This window comes from Haemorhous mexicanus, chromosome 22, assembly GCF_027477595.1.
Source record: "Haemorhous mexicanus isolate bHaeMex1 chromosome 22, bHaeMex1.pri, whole genome shotgun sequence".
NCBI lineage: Eukaryota > Metazoa > Chordata > Aves > Passeriformes > Fringillidae > Haemorhous > Haemorhous mexicanus.
The window spans coordinates 1,471,548-1,492,239 of record NC_082362.1 but is presented as its reverse complement, the minus strand read 5'-3'; the positions used below and the strand labels follow the sequence as shown (position 1 = coordinate 1,492,239).

The following is a 20,692-nucleotide window of genomic DNA, read 5'->3' as shown; positions in this document are numbered from 1 at the left end:
AAGGGAGTCAATTTTCCATTGGCATCTATGGCTGCACCATGGCCAAGCCTTGCATTTGTACCTTCAGTGCAGTCTGTGACTTTGGACTCTCATCCTGCCCAGCATGGTCCTGCTAGGGGGAGCAGGAGCATGTGCAGAGCCATGGAGGGTTCAGAAAAGGCTTTGAGCCTTGACCCTAAGCTGAGTACTTGGTCTAAGTCAGGGGATAAGTCGTCCCTCTTGAGCATGAGCTGTAGAATCCAGAAATCCCTCAGAGCCAGGCTCAAGCAGCAGCCAAGAGGGGTTGCTCCAATTCTGGGCTCTCCTCTGAGGTGGGAGAGGCCAGATTGCTACAGGAAGCAAGAGCAGGATTTGGGGAGACAGCTGAGCCCTGAGAGGGTTCCTCCATCCAGACAAACTGACTTCTGGGCTTTGTCTGGATATTGGGTTCTGGGCTTTGTCTTGGCTGCAGTGTCAGAGCAGCACTTGTGACAGGCATGGAAAGGCAGTCAGGATGCCAATAGGAACAGGGATGTGCAATTTGACTTTGGGATCTTTCAGCATTTCCCTGCTCCCCACAGGCATGGCCATACTGCAGTGCTGCTGCAGGGGCAGCAGCTGAGTGTGGCAGCCTGGGTCTGGTGACAAAATGACCTCTTGTCCTGAAGGCTCCTAAAGGCTTCAGTCCTGGCCGGGTCCTTTGTCATCTCTTGGTTTCCTTGGGGATTTAAACCCCAGGGAATGGCTCCCACTGCCAGGGATGGATGGGATATTGGGAATTAGGAATTGTTCCCTGGGAGGATTTACAAGGTCGTGGCACAGGGTGCCCAGAGCAGCTGAGGCTGCCCCTGGATCCCTGGCAGTGCCCAAGGCCAGGCTGGACAGGGTTGGGAGCAGCCTGGGACAGTGGGAGGCGTCCCTGCCATGGCAGGGGTGGCACTGGATGGGCTATGAGGTCCTTTCCAAGCCAAACCATTCTGTGATTCTGTGCTTTTTTCAAAGGTCTTCAGGTCTCTTTTTGTTTGCTGATGTAACAAACCAGCAAATGGTATTCCCTGGCTCAAGGACTATTGGGTCATGATTAGGTGCTGAAATAACTTGGGACTATGTAAGTACCTTCTGTAATAAGAAAGAAATAAGTGAGAATTTATTTTCTAATGACACAAGGAGTCAATATTTCAAAAGGATTTCCTAATTTTTCGATGATTTATCAAAATTTCAATGAATTTGCTCCTCTTGCTCTTCTCCATTCCCCCTTGTTTTTCAGAAAATAAGCTGAAGCTTTTCAAACCAGCTCTAATAATAAAATGATTTAAGAATTAGGTTCTGGTCGTCAAGATGAATATTGAAGTTCAAAGCAGCAAAATTGAAGAGTAGTTGACTTTAAGCTATGATTTTGCTTTTTGTGAGTATGTTCCTTAATTTCTGAAGTCAGTCAAGAGCTGAAGCCATTCTAGAAGCTTTATAAATACTGATCCTGAAAGATATTTATTGATAACCATAGCACAGATCTTTTTAATATCCTTGAGGGAACCAGGCAGCAATCTCATTTGCTAAAAGCACAATAAGTTGCTTGTTTTTTCCCAGCATTTCCCTGATGTATCAGTGATGAGCCATCCATGCTCACAGGCTGAACTTAAAAATTCATGAAATATGAATGGAGTTATTGTAATGTGCAACTAAATATGTTCCCAACTTTGAAGATAACACTGAGGAAAGTTACTTTTGTGCATTAGCTGTTCCCATTGTGGAGAAAAATGTTAAGGCTGGATAAAAAGTGTTCACTCCTTGATGTTAAATATGTACCTGAAGTATGTCAGAAATGGCTCAGAGAGAGCAGAGTGAGCCATCAACTTCAGAATATTGGCTTCTGAAAATAATTTAAAATCTTTCTATACAAGCTTTATTCCTTTCACCAGCCCAGGCCTCACAGTGATGTTGGTGACCCTTGGAGGGAGCAGATTCCACACAGAGAAAACTCCAGTGGGAAAAACAAAGAATTCATAGGCAACATGGAGGCTTAAATTCATCTACCTGATGAACATGTGGCTTTCTCAGAGGTGGTTTTGGTGGCAAAGCAACAAAATTGAGGCTGAATAATCAGGAATTCTTGAGAGTCTGAGAGAAAAAAGGGAAGATGCAACTCCTGAGCACCAGCTGAAAGCAAAGAAATAGCCCAGTTGCACTCACAGCACTCCAGCCAGAATTCTCAGACTTTGAGGAAACAAAATTGGCTTTAAATTAAACATTTTCTGCAGGTTTTTGTTTGGCTATTTGGTTTTTTGTTTGTTTGTTTGTTTTTGGTTTTTTTTTTTTTTTTTTTTTTACAGATCACTGTTTTCATGCAGGAATTTGGTTATGGAAAGGCTCATTTAAGCAATTCAAAGAAATTTAGCTAACAGACCCAAACTTTTGGGTTTTTTTCCTTTGAGCTGGTGATACAAGGCTGGGAATGTAACTGGGTGCATCCTGGGATCATCTAGGTGAGGACTGAGCTGGTGCTGAGGGAAGGCACCTTTGCCCTGGAGACCCCCCAGCACTGGCAGAAGCTCCAGGGAGTAACAGAAACTATTTTTTCCTGCCTGTTTTACATCTCCCAGCTTGTGAAGACAGTCTGCCCCAGATCTGTCATGGTATCATGCTACCATCACACACTCCTGAAGCAGTTGGGGGGTGATAGCTTCTGCAGATCAAGTTATTTTTGTATTTTTAATTCTTCTTCTAACTGGCAGCTTGTGTTGGCTGTATTTTAAGGAGCAAAGATTTCAGCTAAAGCATTACTATGTCATTAACCAATCCATTGAATATTCATGATTTAGTGGATTTTTTCCCCCCACAGAAGGAGAGAAGTAATTATTTTGGCTAGCACTTGAAAAGTGTATGTGTGTGCTGTTCACAGAACTCCACTGGAATGGGCAAAAATAGAATTTTTCTATTAGACATGCAAACTGATCTCCTCTGCCCGATACTGATACATATCCTTTAGTTCTTCTTCTCTATTTAGTAACAATGTTTCAAACAATTTTTTTCTTGGTAGGGATATAATAAAAGTGGAAAAAAAAGATAAAAAATGAAAGGGAAAAAACCTTCAAACTCTCCATTGAAGGCTGATAGTTGGTACTTGGTTGATACTTGGTTGAACCCTGATTTGGAGAGTGGAGTCTTGACAGACCTTTTCAAGCAACCATTTTGTATTTGCTGTTGAAATTTAGTTCAGTGTTCTGAAGGTGCAAAGCTCAAAGGAAATGCGGGTGGGGAAGCTGCTTTCAGGCCTTGGAATGCCACAAAGCATAACTTTTCCTGGTCTCCTACAGCCATGTCCTGAGGATGTCCATCTTCAGGGCAGGGTGACAGAAAAGAGCCCCAGGTCGTGCCAGGGGAAGTTAAATTAGATATCAGGAAAATTTCATCACTGAGAGGGTGGTCAGGTCCTGGCACAGGCTGCCCACAGTAGGGTGGAGTCACCAGCCCTGGAAGTGTTCCAAAATCGTGTGGGTGAGGCACCTGGGGACAGGGGTTAGTGCTGAACAGGGTGGTGGGGCTGGATTGATGAAGGATGACCTTGGAGGTCTTTCCCAGCCTTGGTGATTCTGTGATTCTCTGATTCAGTGGACTCTTTGTTGCTGTTATCTGAAGCATTCTGCTCTCCCTTGTTGCTGCAGGGGAGGCGCAGAGGGATGTGTTTGTGGATAATTCTGCAGCTCTGGTGACACAGGTGGCACTTGGCTCCTTGGCAGTCCCAGAGAGCTGAGCCTCGTTCAGAACGTGCTGAGGGTGGTTCTCAGGACACACTGAAGGGAATGTGATGCTTGGTGTGAACAGAACACTCTGGGGCTTGCTTGGTCTCCCCAGGCCAGCAGTGACTGGAGTACAACTGAACAAAACTGAAATTACTTCTCTCAAGTGCAAGAAATGAAGGGAAAGTTGTTGCTGCTGAGAGCAGCATGGCACAAGGGGCCTGTGGAACATGGAGTACTGCAAACCAGTTCAGGAAGGTGGATGAGCTTTTCCTCAGGCTGGTTCCCTTAGCAGGTCTGCAAAGGGAAGCACTGCCCAGCTGCCCCTGAGGTCAGCAGCAGGGCCAGCTGTCCTGGAGGAGCTGCAGCTGGCTGGGGACAGTCCCAGGTGATGGGATCATTGTCAGCCAGCACAGCTGCAGCTTGCCTCTCCCCAGAATAAAAGAACAGCAGCAGCAACAGAAACCTGGGGAGCTTTTACAAGTTAATCTTCCCAGACAGGCTAAAGGGGCTCTTGCCACATATGTATTCTGACTTTTTAGCTCTCACATTATTTTCCACACAGAGATTTTTTTTCCTTGCATTTCTTGGACATCTTTATTTTCTCCTGCTGTGCTGGTCTCCCCAGGACCACACACTCTGGGGTGCCAGGTGCCCTGTAGCCATCTGTCACCCTAAGGAGACTTGTGGCTTTCTCCCTCCCTCCTGTTTTTTTGGTATTTAATTCTCCTCCTTTCTTGGGGAAAGTAGTGGCAAAAATGCTCACCTTCTCCTTCAGCAAAGAGCTGCTGCAAATTCTTGCATTCTCTTTTTTAAGATCCGAAGATTATTTTTTTCCCATTGGGATCATCTGTAACAGCCATATGCCAAAAGCCTTTAAATCCAGCTTTTTTCCAAACTGGTTTATAATTAAAATAGATCTTGCTGCTTCTGTGTAATACACAAGCCTGACTTCAGTGGGAGCAGTGGTAATGAGGACAACGGGAAAGATTCTTTATCCCAGACTGCTTCAGAATAAGCAGCAGGTATTTTTCTGTTTGCACAAATATTTCTGCTCCTGACAGTTAAAGCCATGTGGTTTCCCTTTTTGGTAAACTACTCTGCCAAGCTGGGGTGTTGTGTGTTTATTTGTTTAATAAAAAGTGGTTTTATTTATAGAGAAGAAAAATCTCAGTTGTCAGCTTTGGAAACAAACCTTCTGTTTATTGTGTGCCAAAACACCCCTATGGAACCCCCAAACCAGCTTCCCCTCGGCACCTGCCAAAAGCTGGTTTTCAGTAATTTGTGAGGTATTTCTAGCTCTATGTCAAGCAAATCGTTCACATTTTCACCCTCTTATAATGAACCTGAGTGTGGATGATGGACTGACCACAGTATTTTAGGCTCTGACTATGAGTTATGTGCCTGTCTCTGCTCCAAGTTTGTAGCAGGATCCTGGGTCTGAACATACAAGACATAAAGACTTCATGCGCACCTAGGACTGAATTAAAACTCCAAATCTTCCAAGGCAATTTTAGGTTTGTTTCCATGGCATTGATTTTTTTGTTGTTTGTTTTTTTTTTCTTTTTTAATTATGGCTTGAAGATGAGAGGGGTTATTCGTACCTTTTGAAAAGTTGCCTTGTAGATACAATGCTCAAGATGAGAGGGATTATTCTTACCTTTTGAAAAGTTGCCTTGTAGATACAATGGCTCAAGGTTGTTTGAATTTCTAATGCCTCTTGGTGCCATCTTTATGAAAAGCAGGGTTAACTGTGGCACATGGATAAAGCTTGAAAAACAGGGTTACTGGGGTTGTTCAGTAGTGGCTGTGCCCTATGAGAAGATTCAGCATTCTGGCATTAAAACGTTGGATGTGAACTGTAGTTTATGATGTTTACCACTTTACCTCATGTCAGGGTTTGAGGTACAGGCGATCCTTGCTAACGACAGCCGTGACAGCTCTGAAGTCATTCCCTCGCTCCGGCATGGAGGAGCCTGGGTACGCAAGATGCTTCCTTTGTTATTCCGTGCCGGGGCAGGGAAAGACAGCGTTCTGAGGGAGACGACAAAGCTTCCATTCGGGAAAGCGGGGAACAGAATCCAGGAGAGGGCCACGCACTGTCCCGGGGGCTCAAACTTTCTGTGACACCGAGCGGCCCGAGCGCGCTACCGCGACTGGCCCCATCTCCGCCCGCTCCAGCCCAGCGCTCCCCATCCCCTCACGGCCCCGGCACCCAGCGCTCCCCATCCCCTCACGGCCCCGGCACCCAGCGCTCCCCATCCCCTCACGGCCCCGGCACCCAGCGCTCCCCATCCCCTCACGGCCCCGGCACCCAGCGCTCCCCATCCCCTCAAGGCACCGGCACCCAGCGCTCCCCATCCCCTCACGGCCCCGGCACCCAGCGCTCCCCATCCCCTCACGGCCCCGGCACCCAGCGCTCCCCATCCCCTCACGGCTCCGGCACCCAGCGCTCCCCATCCCCACACGGCCCTGGCAGCCCGCATCCCCCTCACGGCCCGGGCGCCCCGGCACTCCGCGCTCCCCATCCCCGCCGGCCGCGGCGCTCCCCATCCCGCATTGCCAAGGACGGGCGATTCCCGGCCGCGCCGCCCGCTCGGCCCCTCCGCAGTCCCCGGGCCCCCGCGCCGCGCTCGGGCCGCCATGCCGGGCTGTGGCGGGGCCGGGCCGCTCTCCGCAGGCGCGGGCGCTGCGCGGGGGCTCTGCCGCAGCCGCCGGCCCTGCGCGGGGCGGGGGCTCCGCCGCGGCCGCCGTGCCTCCCCCTCCGCGGGCGCCGTGAGGGGCGGGCGCCCCGCGCCCCCGCCCGCCCCCGGCCCCGCTCCGCCCGCGCAGGGGGCGCCGGCTCGGCCCGCGCCGCGCAGCAGCGGCCCCGCTCCCCCCGCGGGCCGGCGGAGGCGGGAGGCGGGCGGGGGCCGGGCGTTGATGCCGGCGCTGATGCCGGCGCTGCCGCAGGGCTCATCGGCCCCGCGGCCGCTCCGCAGCCCCGGCGCGGCCGCCCTGCGCGGGGCATGAAGTTGCGGCGGCGGCGGCGGCGGCAGTGCGGCGGGCGGAGCGGGGCGGGCGGCCCCGGCCGCGCCTCCTCTGCGGGGTCATAGTCCCGAGCGGGCTAGCCGCGCCCGGGCGAGCGGTGCCGCTGCTCGCCAGCCCTCCCGCTCCGCTTGCCGCCGCGATCGTGCGGCCAGCCCAGCCGGCCGGGGCGCGCTCCCCGCGATGTGCGCGCAGCGGCGGGCGGCCGCCGGCCCGCTCCCATAGCCCTGCCGGCAGCGCGGCGGCTGGCGGAGCCCCTCGGGAAGTTTGATGGCTTCTTTGAGGAGAGTCAAAGTCCTGCTGGTGTTAAACCTGATCGCCGTGGCTGGCTTCGTCCTCTTCCTGGCCAAGTGCAGACCCATCACGACCAAGAGCGGCGACTCCTACCATGACATCCATCCCAGGGCTGAAGTGGCCAACTTGACAGCCCACGGCATCAGCTCCATCCAGGATGCAGTGCTGAAGAGGCTCTCGCTCCTAGAAGACATAGTCTACAGGCAGCTGAATGGTAGGAACACTTCTCCTGCTCTTTAATGCCTTCGGGGTAGGGTCGGTGATGGTGAATGGAGGCTCGGAGCAGGTGCCCGCCTTGCCTGAAGTTTGCATGACGGACCCCTGCTCTCCCCTCTGTTGTTGTGCAAACGGAGTCTCAACAGACTGAATCGATTTAGCATCTGATTTCTAAGTTTCGTGTGTGTCTAAAGCTCGGGGTACCTTGCACAGGATGGAAGGAAATAGTAATAACAGAATGCTGCCTTTCAGATTTATAGGGGAGGTCAGAAAATGACAGCGGCACGATTTCTGCATCAAACGAGCCGGGTGTGCGGAGGGTGAGCACGGGTTGGAGCAGCGCTGGGTGTATTGATCGAGGGAATGGCTTTTACTCCCGCAGAGCTGGGCTTGGAAAAGGAGTTTTCAAATGGCTCAAGTGTGTTGCATCAGTTGAGTGCAGAAGGTCAGAAAGGAAAAGGCACTTTCTCTAAGAAGTTAAGCAAACTAACCAGTATTTCCTATGGCTCAGCACTGACAACTGCTAATTAAAATCTCAAGTAATGCTTCTCTTTATAGCACAGAAAAGGGATTTCTATTAAAATCTCACCAGGTTCTGTAGTTCAGAGACATAGAAAGGGAGTTTTAAAGATGCTGTGCAGGATAGAGAAACACATTGTAAAGATGTAAGAAATCTAGGTGAGGTATCTAATTAAAACACTCACTGTGGAAGTTGATTTTTTTAAAGTTTGTTCCCCACAGATTCACAACTGGGGGTGTAATTTCAATCAAGGGTCTTGCTTATTTCTTCCAATCTCCGTAGCTTTAATCCCTTCAAGTTTCTGTGTGTTGGAATGAGCAGAGTTGGTGTTTCTGGCAGTGTCAGTGTAATTCCCTCTCAGAGTTTGGAATATGGAGCTCATGCCCCGTTCTGTGCTGTGCTGAACCAGGAGCTGCTGTGTGCTGTGTCTCGGTGCTGAGCCTGAGCTCTAGCTGGTGTCACTGTGCACCCAGGAGGAGAGGCAGGTGCAGGGATGCAGCGTGGCTTTCCCGGAGCACTTGGCTCGGGCAGTGGCTTTGGGGACAGCTCTGGAGCACTCAGCTGAGGAGGAAAGTGTTACTGACATTCCTGCTGTATACACTTGCATGAGAAACCTGTCCTGCCTGTGCCTGGCACCGTGAGATGCTGGAGCGGCACTGGTGAGTGATAAACAAAGGAGAAGCTTGAGAATAATGAGGAATAAGGTAGGAAGTTGAATGTTATTTGTAATCAAACTGTGAAATTGCCTGCTCCTGGATCCTGCTAGGGCAGAAGTTTCCAGGAGGATTTAGGCAGGTTTTTGGGCAATAACTGCAGCTCAAGATAAGAGCCCTTATTCCAGGACATTGAACTAGGATAGGACAAGTGGTCATGCAGCAGTCTGCCATCCCTGCACAGGGTGAGCTGGGGTGATCCCTCACTGCCCTTCCGTGGAGGTTAACCTGGGGCTCCCCACTCTGCCCTGCCCTGGTGGTGGCTTGGGCTGGTGAGAGGAGCTGCAGGGGCAGGGACGGCTCAGTGCTGTCCCCAGGCTGCTGTGGGCACGGGCAGCGCTGTCTGGAGCCTGCTCAGTGCTCAGCAGCAGTCATGCACCTACACACCAGGGGAGGCAGAGAGGGAATAGATATGTTGGCATATCACAAACGTTTTCTCAGGGCAGGCAGAAAGCTGAGCACATAAATGTGACATCTTGTCTGGCCTCTGCATCCTGGGGTGATTTATAGCAGTGCTGATCAGTCTGGCTAAAAAATAGCTCTGGCACAGTGCTTATGTAACTTTGGGTCAAGTGTATATTTGGTACGTGTGGTTTTGAGAGAAGCTCAGTGCTCTGAGGGGTGGCTGTGGGCTGTGCTTCAGCAGGGCTGGGGTTTACAGCAAGATGTGGGGGGGCCATCCCCACCCAGCAGCACTGAAAGGAAACAGTCAGGGGCACTGGGACAGCCCCTGGGGCTGAGGATGAGGAGCAGCTGGATTGGCTTTTCCACCAGGAATTTTCTGTGCCTGGATAAGTGTTCATTCTGGGCACTTGAGGAACACCTAAAGTCTCCTGACTGCTGGAAGTGTATAAATAGGAACTCACCACTTCTCTTTGATTTTCGTGTGGGCAGTTTTGTTCTGGTGCCTCACAAACTCCACTTCAGCTCTGGGCCAAGCTCCCTGCACAACGACACACAGAGAGATGAGAACTCTCTTTTGATTCTCAAAGGTCCTGTTTCACTTGAGATCTGACCTGTGGTTTAGCAGCTACAAAATCACGGAATAAAGTTGTCTTGGTTTGAAAAGCCAGGTGTCTGCTAAGGAAGGCAGGGCCCTCACTTGAAATGGAAAATGCAAACCCCCTTCCTCTGAATTATTATAAATTGGAGATTAAGGGGCTCTCAGGCAAAGATATGGGAGTAGGAATAACAGTTCTTTATTAGGAAAACTAAAAATACAAATGTAATAGTACAAACAACAAAAAAACTACTGCCAGAGTCAGAGCAGGAGCTGACCCTGTGTGTCAGGGTGGTGGCACAGTCCCATCCCAGGGGAGCTCAGGGTGGTGGCACAGTCCCATTCCATGGTGTGTCAGGGTGGTGGCACAGTCCCATCCCAGGGTGTGTCAGGGTGGTGGCACAGTCCCATCCCAGGGGGGCTCAGGGTGGTGGCACAGTCCCATCTCAGGGGGGCTCAGGGTGGTGGCACAGTCCCATCCCAGGGGGGCTCAGGGTGGTGGCACAGTCCCATCCCAGGGGGGCTCAGCCCTCCTGCAGTGCCAGCTGTGGTTCTGCTGGAGCAGGGATCCTGCACAAGGGGGGAGTTTTCCTCTGCAGCTCCAGGGCTGCTGGAGATGGGCCTGCTCTCCCTCTGGGAATGCAGGGCAGGAGAAAGCTGCTCCTCTGGGAATGCAGTGGCCAAAGGCTGCTGTGCTGTTCCAGGTCAGATTGGATCCAGGTAGGAATGCTTGGCTCCTCCCCTGGGCGGAACATCTCCCCATGGGATGGTGGAATTTGATCAGCCCTGCAGGGACACTCAGTGGCCATGGACAGCAGAGATCTCCTGGAGGGAGGATTGGCTGTGGGAGAGATAAAGAAACCTGCCCATGAACAGCAGAGAACTGCCCCAGCTCTGACAGCTGGGGATAGAACACACACCCCCAGCTAAATATTTCAACCTAAGACAAAAATATTATATATAGGGCTGCAAGTTTAGAGCCTGCACCTCACAGAGTATTGGGAAGTGTTTGGCCAAAGAGAGAAGCTACAACCCACTCTGTGTGCAGGCAGCTATGGCTTTCTCCTGCATTATAGGACTTGGCTGGATTTCAGTGGGAGTTGAAGCCATCTTTAAAAACCTGAATGTCTTCAAAAGCTCCATTCTGCACAGATAAAATGAGCAATCACCAATCTGATCATAGCATTGCTGTGAGTTTGGTTTGTGAGTCATGTAGTGTAAAGCATATTGGAAATAACAGCTCTCGGTGGTACAGCAGCCCTCATGTTTTATGTGTGTGTACTTATTTATCTCTGTAAAGGCTGGCCATAAAAACAAGGTAAACATCACTGCTTTGGCTCTGGGAAAGGAGGGATTTGACACAATCCTTCTGTCTGAATGATGCTTCTCTGCCATGCTGTTCTGGAAATAACGCCAGGCTCCCTCTTACTCCTCTCTGGGCAAGAAGAGCTGTCCCAAAGGTGGCTCAATCTGTACATTTTCTTTGCTCTTTCTAAAACTTGATTGCTCTTGAACTTGTTGCACAGGTTGTGTGGGGTTTGCTCTTTGGTTGTCTAATTGATGTCTCCCACACACAGAGGTCTGAGGGTGCCCTTTGGAATGGAGGGCTTTGTATGTCTAGGCACTGATCTGGGAGTTCAGAGGATTTTTAATTTCTCTTGTCCAGCAGATGTCCAGAGAAAGCTAATGAAGGTCAGAAAGGAATGTGTATATTTTACTCTGGGTGTTAACTACAACTTGTCTTTTTGATCCAAGCCTGATTTTTTATGTGCTGACATTTACATGAGTACAAATTGTGATCCAGCTTATTTCCAACTTTATGGAGATTTGCACAAATGAACTTTTCAGTTTGTGTTTACAAAAAGAGGGTTTCTGTGCTGTGTGAGCAGGTGAGGAGGTGAAGGAAGCAGAGACTCAGAAGGGAGCATTCAGCATGGAACCATGCTGAATTTTTAGGAACCATGTGTTGCTTCCTGGGAAGTACTGGGCAAAGTCATCCCATTAGCTCATCCCATTCCTCTGGGGTTAATGTAGGAACCCATTGATGACTATGAAGAATCTGAGAAATTGGGCATTTGTAGGACCCAGAAACAGCAAAGGTGGTGCAAGCTTTGAACATCCCAGTGGCTGGAGGGTGAGTGACATGGCTTGAGGAAAGGTGGTGTTTGTGTCCATAGGTACTGTGAGACCCTCTCAGTGGGATGGGGCAGAAAATGGTGCTGCCATTGGAAAACAGGGATTGCAGGAGATGGAGAGATTGAGATTGCAGGTTTATTGAGAGAGCTCTCAATAAACCCAGGGTACAGCCATCCCCTGTACCTGCCCTGTCTGAGCATCTGGAAAAGGTGTGAGCAGGTCACCTGTGCTGCTCACTGGGGACCTGAGGAACCTCCCAGGCAGCCACCTTCCAGCCTCTGTGTCCAGCAGAGGTCTGGCTCTTGGAGTAAAGCCTCCAAGCAGTGTGAAGGCTGGAAACTTTCTCTCTGGTGCTTTGGATACTGTTGGATAGGGGTGAATTCACAGCAGCAGCTAACTCCAGTAAGTGCTTGGCTGCCCAGAAGCCATTGTGACAGGAGTGATGTGGTATCTGCCTGGCAGTGTGGAAAAATAGTACCAAAGTCTGAACTTCAAGCTAAATTCTGGTAAGACAGAGAAAAGAAGGGCATGGCTGACTCATCCAGAGCTCTTCTGTTAAATTTTATTTTGTGGTCTCTCAACAGGTCATAGAATCACAGAACGGTTTGGGTTGGAAGGCACCCTAAACACTATCCAGTTCCAGCCCTCTGCCACGGGCAGGGACACCTTCCACTATCCCAGGGTGCTCCAAGCCCTGTCCAACTTGATGTATAAGATCAGGGAGGCTTAAAGCTATTTGCAAATTGTTGTAAAAGAGAGAGCAGTGATGAAGGAGTGCTGAAGTGAAGCTGGCCAGAAAAGGGGCGAATAGAGAGGGCTTCTTCCCCTATGCTAAAGAAATGCACAGATTAAACTGCTGCTTTTACCAAATGTTAATGTTGAAAAGGAACTTTACATTCCGTGGGGGTGAAATAAGCCTGTGTTCATTTTTTAAAGCAGCCTGCATCTGTGCTTTAGCACATGGAATAATGTGAGCATGCTGAGGTATGGCCAAGTGTGTGCCAGCAGCCTCCTGTGTTCTGGCTGTGCTCTCATCTGCTTATCCAATTAGGAAATTAACTTTGGGAGGGTTGCATATGGACATGGAGGCCGACACTGAACCACAGCCCTCAGCACGGTGTTGCTATCCTTGTAAAGTGGCACTTAATTAACTTAAAACACTTTGGAGATATGTGGATTTGCTTCCCATAAGGATAAGATAATGCTTATCTGCTCTAACACTTATCATCCTCCAAACACTTTACAAACTTAGCTAACCACTGAGTATAGAAATTATATATGTAAATAAGGCAGACTAAAAGTGGTTTTATCAGCATTTAGGCGAATGTAATAGCACTACACCCACAGACTGGTAATATTAAGGTTTTAACAGGTAGGTAATATATTAACTTAAATGCTAAGAAATTCCCTGATTAAGACAAATAACTAAGTGTAAATAACTGAGAGGAAGGAAAAGCTGTTTGTAGGCAGAAGGGCCCAAACTTTAATGACGTTATTGAGCTAAAATAGTTCTTTATACGAGCAGAGCCTTGGTGGGTGAAATCCTTTGATGTAAGAAATGATGATGTGGAGATAAGGGATAACATGATGGGGATGTAGCTGCTGTGCTAACTGATGGATGTCACACAGCAGCTGGGATGCTGCTTCCCTGTCTGTCCCACTGCCAGGATGTTTCTGAAGTAGAAAATAACTGTATTATGTAGGATGGCCTTTACATATTACATAGCAACTTGATGAAAATTGCCACTTTAACATTTAGGATATACCACACTGTCACTGTCATATTTTCTGAAAAATCTCTTTGCCCAGGATTTTCTCCTGGGAAGCTGAGAAGCCTCAGAGAGAAATGAAAACAATAATTATCTCATTTGCTTCTCCTGTGTTTGCTGCTTTAGAATGTGGTTTGGAGATTGTTTATCCAACAGGTGATTGTTTCATTGGTTTTATATGAATTGTTTTTACTTATTGGCCAGTCAGGGGTCAGGCTGTGTCGGACTCTGGAGAAAGAGTCACAAGTTTTCATTAGTATCTTTTAGCCTTCTGTCTGTATCCTTTCTCTATTCTTTAGTACAGTTTAGTATAGTATTCTTTAATATAATATAGATTGAAAAAAATAAATCAGCCTTCTAAGAACATGGAGTCAGATGCATCATTCCTTCCTTCCAGAGATGGGGGTCCCAGAAAATCCAACACCAAACAGATTTTGTTTCCATATTCTTTATTAGGAATAATGAAAATTACGCATTCAGTACCTGCCTTTAGAAGTTCTCAACCTAAACTTTCTCACAGCAGGAGAGAGGTCTGCACAGGCTCAAGGCACCAGAGAGCTGCTACCTGTAAATTATTCTTAGCAGGTTCCTGAGAATTTGGTTTGATACTGATCAAGGAATGAATAAAGGAAGTACTTAGAGAAATAATAGAGTTAAAAGGTGAAGCTTAAGAGAGACATTTGGAAACATCTGGAAGCTCAGACATTAATGTGACATTTAGTTTGCAACCCATCTGACAAGGAGCTGATAGATAATTTGGGGGTTTGATGGTTGTTTGGCATCATGATCCAAATATTCCCTGACATTGACAATGAATGAGTAATAAGCCAGTAACACATTTGTCGTGCAGAGACAACGCAGGATTCATGGGATGCAACAGCAGTGACCAGAATACAGTGACAACAGTGGTGTTTTAGTTTTGCATATTAATTCAGGCCTCCCTGAATGGACAAACAACCTTCCCTGGCTGGTAGAATTCACAAAGGTGCGTTAGATTTACACTGCCTATTTAGTTGTGCAGCTGTGAGAAATATCTCCCCAGGGATACAAAACACCCAGGAAGGTGCTGTAATTATGTGAATAATAGTCCTGCTTGTGAGCCTTAGTCTGGATCAGAAGTGTCCTGTTGTGTCTCCAGGGAGAGACACTTGGAGTTGGATTTATTTGGAGAAGAATGGGCATGTAGAGATGTTTCAGTGCCTGGAGGCTTCCAGCTGCCACTCCAGAGGGCAGGACTCTGCCCATGGTGTTCTTTCTGCTGGGCTCCCAAAGCATCCTGGATACCCCAAGCCCTTTGGGATGGCTGCAGGAATTGCTGAGGAGCAGTCTTGTGCTCGCTGTCTTGGAGATCTCCCCTCTTGACCAGCAGGAGTAATGGATGAAGTTGGCTTCAGTCATGTGCTGTCCATGTGCCTGGATTTTGGGGAATCTTCTGGTCCATTCCAGGCCATTCTCCCTCTTTATCCTCTCCTGGCAGAGAGCACAAGTGTTGCTGATCAGAAAATAAAGCCTGTGAGAAACCCACCTGTTGACAACAGCAAAGGGAAATGAGCCTGCTCAGGTAACCAAGGAGGTTTTACTAATTTTGTGATTCACACCACTAATCTTTGCCTAAAATGGAACATCTGCTCCAGATGTTGCTGGCAGGCTGCCACTTCCCAGCTCCTCAGACACGCCTGAACTATGGGGTGTAGCTGAGGGCATTCTGCATGCTGATAGATTACATTTAAAAGGGAGGCTTATTTTTGGTAAGATGTCCTTATCTAAGTCTGCAAAGGGCTGTTCAAGCTGAATACTCAGAGTATTGACCCTCCTGTGAGTCAACAGCAGTGATTCAACTCAGAAATGTATCAGAGCAGCAGAGAGATTATTTTTCCTAAACAGTTCTGGGAGTACAAGCAACTGTATTTTCCAGCCCCCAGTCCCCATGGTCAGATTTGTTCTAGAAATTGTTGAATGCTTTACACCTTATAGCTACAAGCCTTGCTATTTCTGCCTATAAATCTAATAGCTATCGACCCACATTCTGACATCCCCTGACAGTTATCTAAAAATAATGCAGGAATGATGCAATGAGACGTAAAACTGTGAGGAGAGGGCTGTGCTGAGCCATCACAGCCTGCTCTGGGTGCAGCTCAGGGCTCTGCTGCTCGGGTCCTTGGGGGGAAGCAGTTGCCTGAAAAAGGAAGAAAATTCCTGGTGAGTTGGATAAAAATCACAGCTTGTGTTTCCCTTTTTAAAATCTGATACTCGGCGTTTGCTGTGTAATGAATCCCAGTTCTGTGATCCTGCCCTCCCAGGGATTCCTCCCTGGGAGTCACTCTGATCCCTGATACCCCAGAGAGCCATGCCAAGGGCTGTCTGCCATGTCCCAGCACTTGTTCTGCCTTGGAACAGGAAACACTGACAGCATCACCAGCTCTCTACTGTGGGAGTAATCTGAGAACTCTGCTTTAATGGATTTGTTAAAAAAAGGGATCTCCCTGGGCTCTGTGACCCAGGCTGCTGTGCAGGAGCACCATTCTTCCTGCTGACAGGGAAAATGAGAGATCTCTGGAGCTCTGGGGCCGTGTCACACACGGTCAGTCAGTGCATCTTCCCTCACAGCTGGAGTGCCGTGGTGCACAGGGGGATTTAATTCCAGAGCAGTAAAACCACTGGTGTGATGTGTCAGCATGGGATGAGCAGGAATGAAGGAGGGAAGGGGAATCCTTGGTTCCTCTCCCCTTTAGTGCCCTTATTATGTGCAAGTGGAAATGACTTAGAATCACAGACTGGGCTGGGTTGGAAGGGACCTTAAAGCCCATCCTGTTCCACCCCTGCCATGGCAGGGACACCTCCCACTGTCCCAGGCTGCTCCAAGCCCTGTCCAGCCTGGCCTTGGGCACTGCCAGGGATGCAGGGGCAGCCTCAGCTGCTCTGGGTAACCTGAAGAATCCCTTCCCAATATCCCATGTAACACTGCCCTTTGTCAGTTTAAAGCCCTTTGTCTTGTGTCACTTCCCCTGGTTTGAGGTGTGAGTGTCCCCAGCACCTCCGTGGCTCTGGAAGGGGAGGAGCTGGGCTCTGCCATGTGCTGCCTCTGAGCATCCTTGATCCCTCTGCCTGCATTCCCCAGCACCCAAAAGGGATACAGGAGTTTCTTTGCTCCTGTCTCCTCTTTGAAACAGCAGGGCCTTTCTGTGTTGGTGGGCCCTGGAAATGCAGATTGCTGTTCCTTTGTGTCTAAGTGCTGACACAGAAAACAGAAAGCCATTACAAGAGAGAAATCAGCAGTAGATTAACAGACACCAGCAGAGCCCCAGCTGAGTTATTCTGGGTGTTTCCTCGAGCTGCAGAGCCTCAGAGAGCCATGCAAGGTTTCTTCCCTACTGGTTGTCAGAATTTACTTAACCTTAGTTTTAATCTTCATTAGCTTATGCAGTATTTTGGGCAGGGTAATGGCCTGCCTCGGTTGTGCCTGTTCTCAGAGCATAAAGGTAAAGTGAGAAGGTTAATTTTTAAATAACAATTAGAATCTCTTTCTGGGTCTTTGCCTATATTACACTTTAAATGGAATCATGAGGACACTCACGTTTTCACCAAATTACTGCTAATTCTTCCAAAGCAGTTGCTTCATCACACTTTACAAACAAAAAGTAGAGGAGGAGAATAAAAAAGTGAAAAGCCATTTAGTGAATTTTAAAGCTTGCTGATATTTCATTATTGGATTTTAAATTTTTGTTGACCTTTGTGTGTTTTTAGTATTTGCTGCCTTCAGAGAGGTGGGCTGGAACACTGAATGCTTTAAATAGCAGGGAACATAAACCCCCTGTTCTGCTGGATTTTATTGCAGTATTTCCTCTTTGCACTGACAAGACAATAACAGTAATAACCGTTATCCTGGTGTAAACCACGTTGTGCCTAAGTGTAGCCCAAACACCATAATGTGGGATTTCAGTTTGCTGGAAGTTGTTGCTCTTGTCATCAGGAGGGACTGGTGTCACCACTGAGGGCAGCAGGATCCAGCAGGAAAGGCTTGGGGCTCGGTTTCAACTTTGATGTTTTGAGTGATGCTCCACCAGTCACACAGAATAATATTAGAAAAAATATGTAAGTTAGGGATTTATGTTTCCTTATGTAGTACTGAAGGGATGTCTCAAGGACAGGAAGAGATGAGATTTTTATGTGGGGAATGACATGCGAACAAAGAAAACATTGCAGATGAGTTTTGGCTATTTGAAGATACTTGGAACTGGCATCGAAGAGGTGGGAACAGCAAAAGTGAGGCAGGAGAGATGCTGGGTGGGCTTCTTCCTTCTTAGGGAATCCCACAGAGTGGCTCAGGCTGGAAGGGAGCCCCGAGGGTCCCTGGTGCCACCTCCCTGCTCAGGCAGGGCCATCCCAGAGCCCAGGGCACAGCATTGTGTGCACAGGGCTCTGCAGTATCCCCGCTGAGGGAGACTCCAGCCCCTCCCTGGGCAGCCTGTTCAGGGCTGGGCACTGCCCAGGGCAGGAGTTGTGCCTCCTGGGCAGGGGCAATTCCTGGGCATCTGTTCCAAGGGCTGGGCTGGAGCCTGGATGAAGTGATTCCCCCTCCCTTGGGCTGTGACCTTGCCCTGTGGCCCTGACTGGTTCCTGTCCCTGATACTTGGTGCTATAAACCAGTGAGAAACAGGCTGTTCCCAAACCACTTAATACAAATCATGCAGAATGATTGGGGGGAGGTAGAATTAGACCTAAAGTTGTGTTAATTCCCTGTCACTTTTGGATTTCAAATTCCTCTTGGTTTAAATCTTTATTAATTGCATGATGATTATGGTGAAGGGAAGATAAGTTAGAAAATGAAATAATAGAGTCATAGAATATCCTGAGCTGGAAGGGGCCCACAGGGATCATCCAGCCCAGCCCATGGCCCTGCACAGGACACCCTAACAATTAATGAAGCAATTATTAAAGGAACACACAGAGGGGCCCTGGCTGTGGGAAGCTGGGGAAGGCAGAATTCCAGTTTGGAGGAGCAGGTGCTGCTGGTGAGACAGGGCTCTTTGGATGAAGTGACAGGGTGGATCCTGCCAGTCTGGTTTTCAGGCCTCTCAGGTGGAAGTCAGGAAGAAACCTTCCTTCAGTCTCAGGAGAAATAAATGATTTATTTACCCTGTGGGATGAGGGGGCTGCCCTCTCTGGCACAAAGAGGAGTGGTTCACATGTGGGGCTGTTTGCTCAGAGCTGTTAGGAGGGGACAGTGAGTGAGGTGCATCATGCAGGTGATTTATGGAGGGGCAGACACCCTCAAATCTCCTGTCAGGAGTGTCTGGAGGTAGTTCCTGCCTTTTGCAGTGTCTGACATGGGAGGAGTTGTGGGGTCAGGTCATATTGACTTGATTTGCCTTTGGATCCAGCACTGAATCAATACTGACTTTCTGGGGGAATTTAATCCCTGTTCTGACAGACCTGAAAGGGGCTAGGCAGTAAAATGGGATTTTACACTTTTATCAGTCTTTTCCTAGTAACTTGCTCAACTTCCAAGTACTAATTAATGCTGTGTCCCATCCACGAATTTTCCTTCCTACTGATGCTGTCTGTTTGATCTGAGAGCAGCACCAGACCTTGCAAATTAGGGCTGCCAGCCAGGCTGCAGTGGGGACAGAGAACAGGAAGGAATAAAACTTAGACATCACATTGGAGGCCTTCAGCATAATTTATGCTCTTTGTGCAGCTGTTTGGAAAATCCTGGAATTCCCTTGAATGTCCAGCTCTGCATATCCAGAAACACCCAGCTCCAATTCCAGAAATTCCAAAGAAATTTGATTTGGATATCCCTATTTACTCCAAAGCTACAGACCTGGGTGGAGACATCTCTGGTATCATTTTATTCTGAGGCTGCCCAGATTTTCCAGCATGACAAACTGCTTTAATTTGTTTATAATTTTTCCAGTTAGACTGAGGTGGTTGGATATTGTCAAGATCATGTTTGTCTTTAATGACATCAAACTGGTCCACATGTTTCTGGGAAAGATGTGTGAGAAGAATCACAGAATGTCCTGAGCTGGAAGGGATCCTCAAGGATCATCCTGGCTCTGCATAGACACCCCAAGAATCCCACCCTGGGCATCCCTGGGGGCTCCTGGAGCTCTGGCAGCCTCGGGACTGGGACCATTCCCCCTGTTCCATGTACCATGAACAGGCACCATTGTCCTCATGGAGGCACAAAAGTGGCTATAAAGGGAAAATCAGTGGAGTGGTTGAACTGACAGCTCAGAAAAAAAAATGGGGCTGAGAAATCATGGGAGCAGAGAAGAGGGTGGGTGAGGCGGCTGAGATGGGGGGGACCTTTGGAATTGAGGGATGGGGCATGGGGTGGGACAGGGTGTCCAAGGAGCAGCAGTCCTGGGGCATCTCTGGTTTGCTTCAGGAATATTTGAATGTTTGCAGCTGCTTGTTTTGTTAGAAGTAGTGAAAGAAGGGCTTGCCACAAAAGAAGTGTCTTTTCAACTCACTACTTTATGTACATGAAGTATAACTAAGAGGAGAGGTACTTCCAGAAGCCTTAGTGGCAAATGTAGTCCCTGAGGTTTGTTCTGGTTTGGTGATTCCAGTGTGAGCCTTGCTCAGGAGATGAGTGGGTGCAAAGCAGGGCAGGTATTATTAGCTGTGCAAAGTAAAACAATACAGTTGCTGGGGAAAAATTACAGGGTTTGTGCTGAAGCAGATATTTAACCTTTGTTTTTACAACTCCAGAAATGAAGCAGTTTGTTTCTTAATGTGGGTTTAATGCTGCAAGTGTGTGCTGACTGGGTTTTCACGTGGAATGGAAGAGATGCTGGGCTATCAAAGTCTGGTTTAACGATCCCTTTTCCCATAACTCCTAATATTTGCCATTTACTAATTATGATGTTCCGAAGTAGTTTGCATTTGCAGTAGATGTTTTAAATGCTGCAGCTGTTTTAGTTTCAAGCTAACTGCTGGTGACTTTTTTTTTAAAGGAGTATTGTGTATTATTGGTGATTTTTGGAGGCTGGTAGGAAGAGCTCACCTCAGACTGTTCTTTATTAGGAGGTTTTTGATGCCCAGGCCTCCAGTGGAAGCAGAACTAGAAGAGGCAGAGGAGCAGTGCTGGAGAACACAGAAGCTTTCTGTGAGCATTGTTTTGTGGTGTAAACTCCTGTGAGTCAGCGAGGGTGTGCCTAGGGGTGGCTGCTTTGGGGCCCTCTATGATTTGGGATGTAGTCCTCTGTTTGTTTGTATTTTTAAATCCTTGGGATTTTCTGGTAGTTTTACTAAAGGGGAAATGTGTCTGTTAGAGAGGTCACAGCCTGGGC

At 48.4% G+C, this 20,692-nt stretch overlaps 1 protein-coding gene across 2 annotated transcripts in view; it reads left to right on the top strand.

Annotated features, from left to right (window-relative positions):
• The first annotated feature begins 6,934 nt into the window (after positions 1–6,934).
• GALNT17 (polypeptide N-acetylgalactosaminyltransferase 17) overlaps positions 6,935–20,692 on the top strand; it is a 235,715-nt gene continuing 221,957 nt past the window's right edge. The window contains exon 1 of one of the 2 annotated variants that reach the window (XM_059866015.1): positions 6,935–7,251. In XM_059866015.1, the coding sequence (XP_059721998.1) occupies positions 7,014–7,251 (238 nt within the window). In that variant the 5' untranslated portion in view covers positions 6,935–7,013. The remainder of the gene's footprint in view (positions 7,252–20,692) is intronic. The other variant, XM_059866014.1, reaches the window with a different exon arrangement.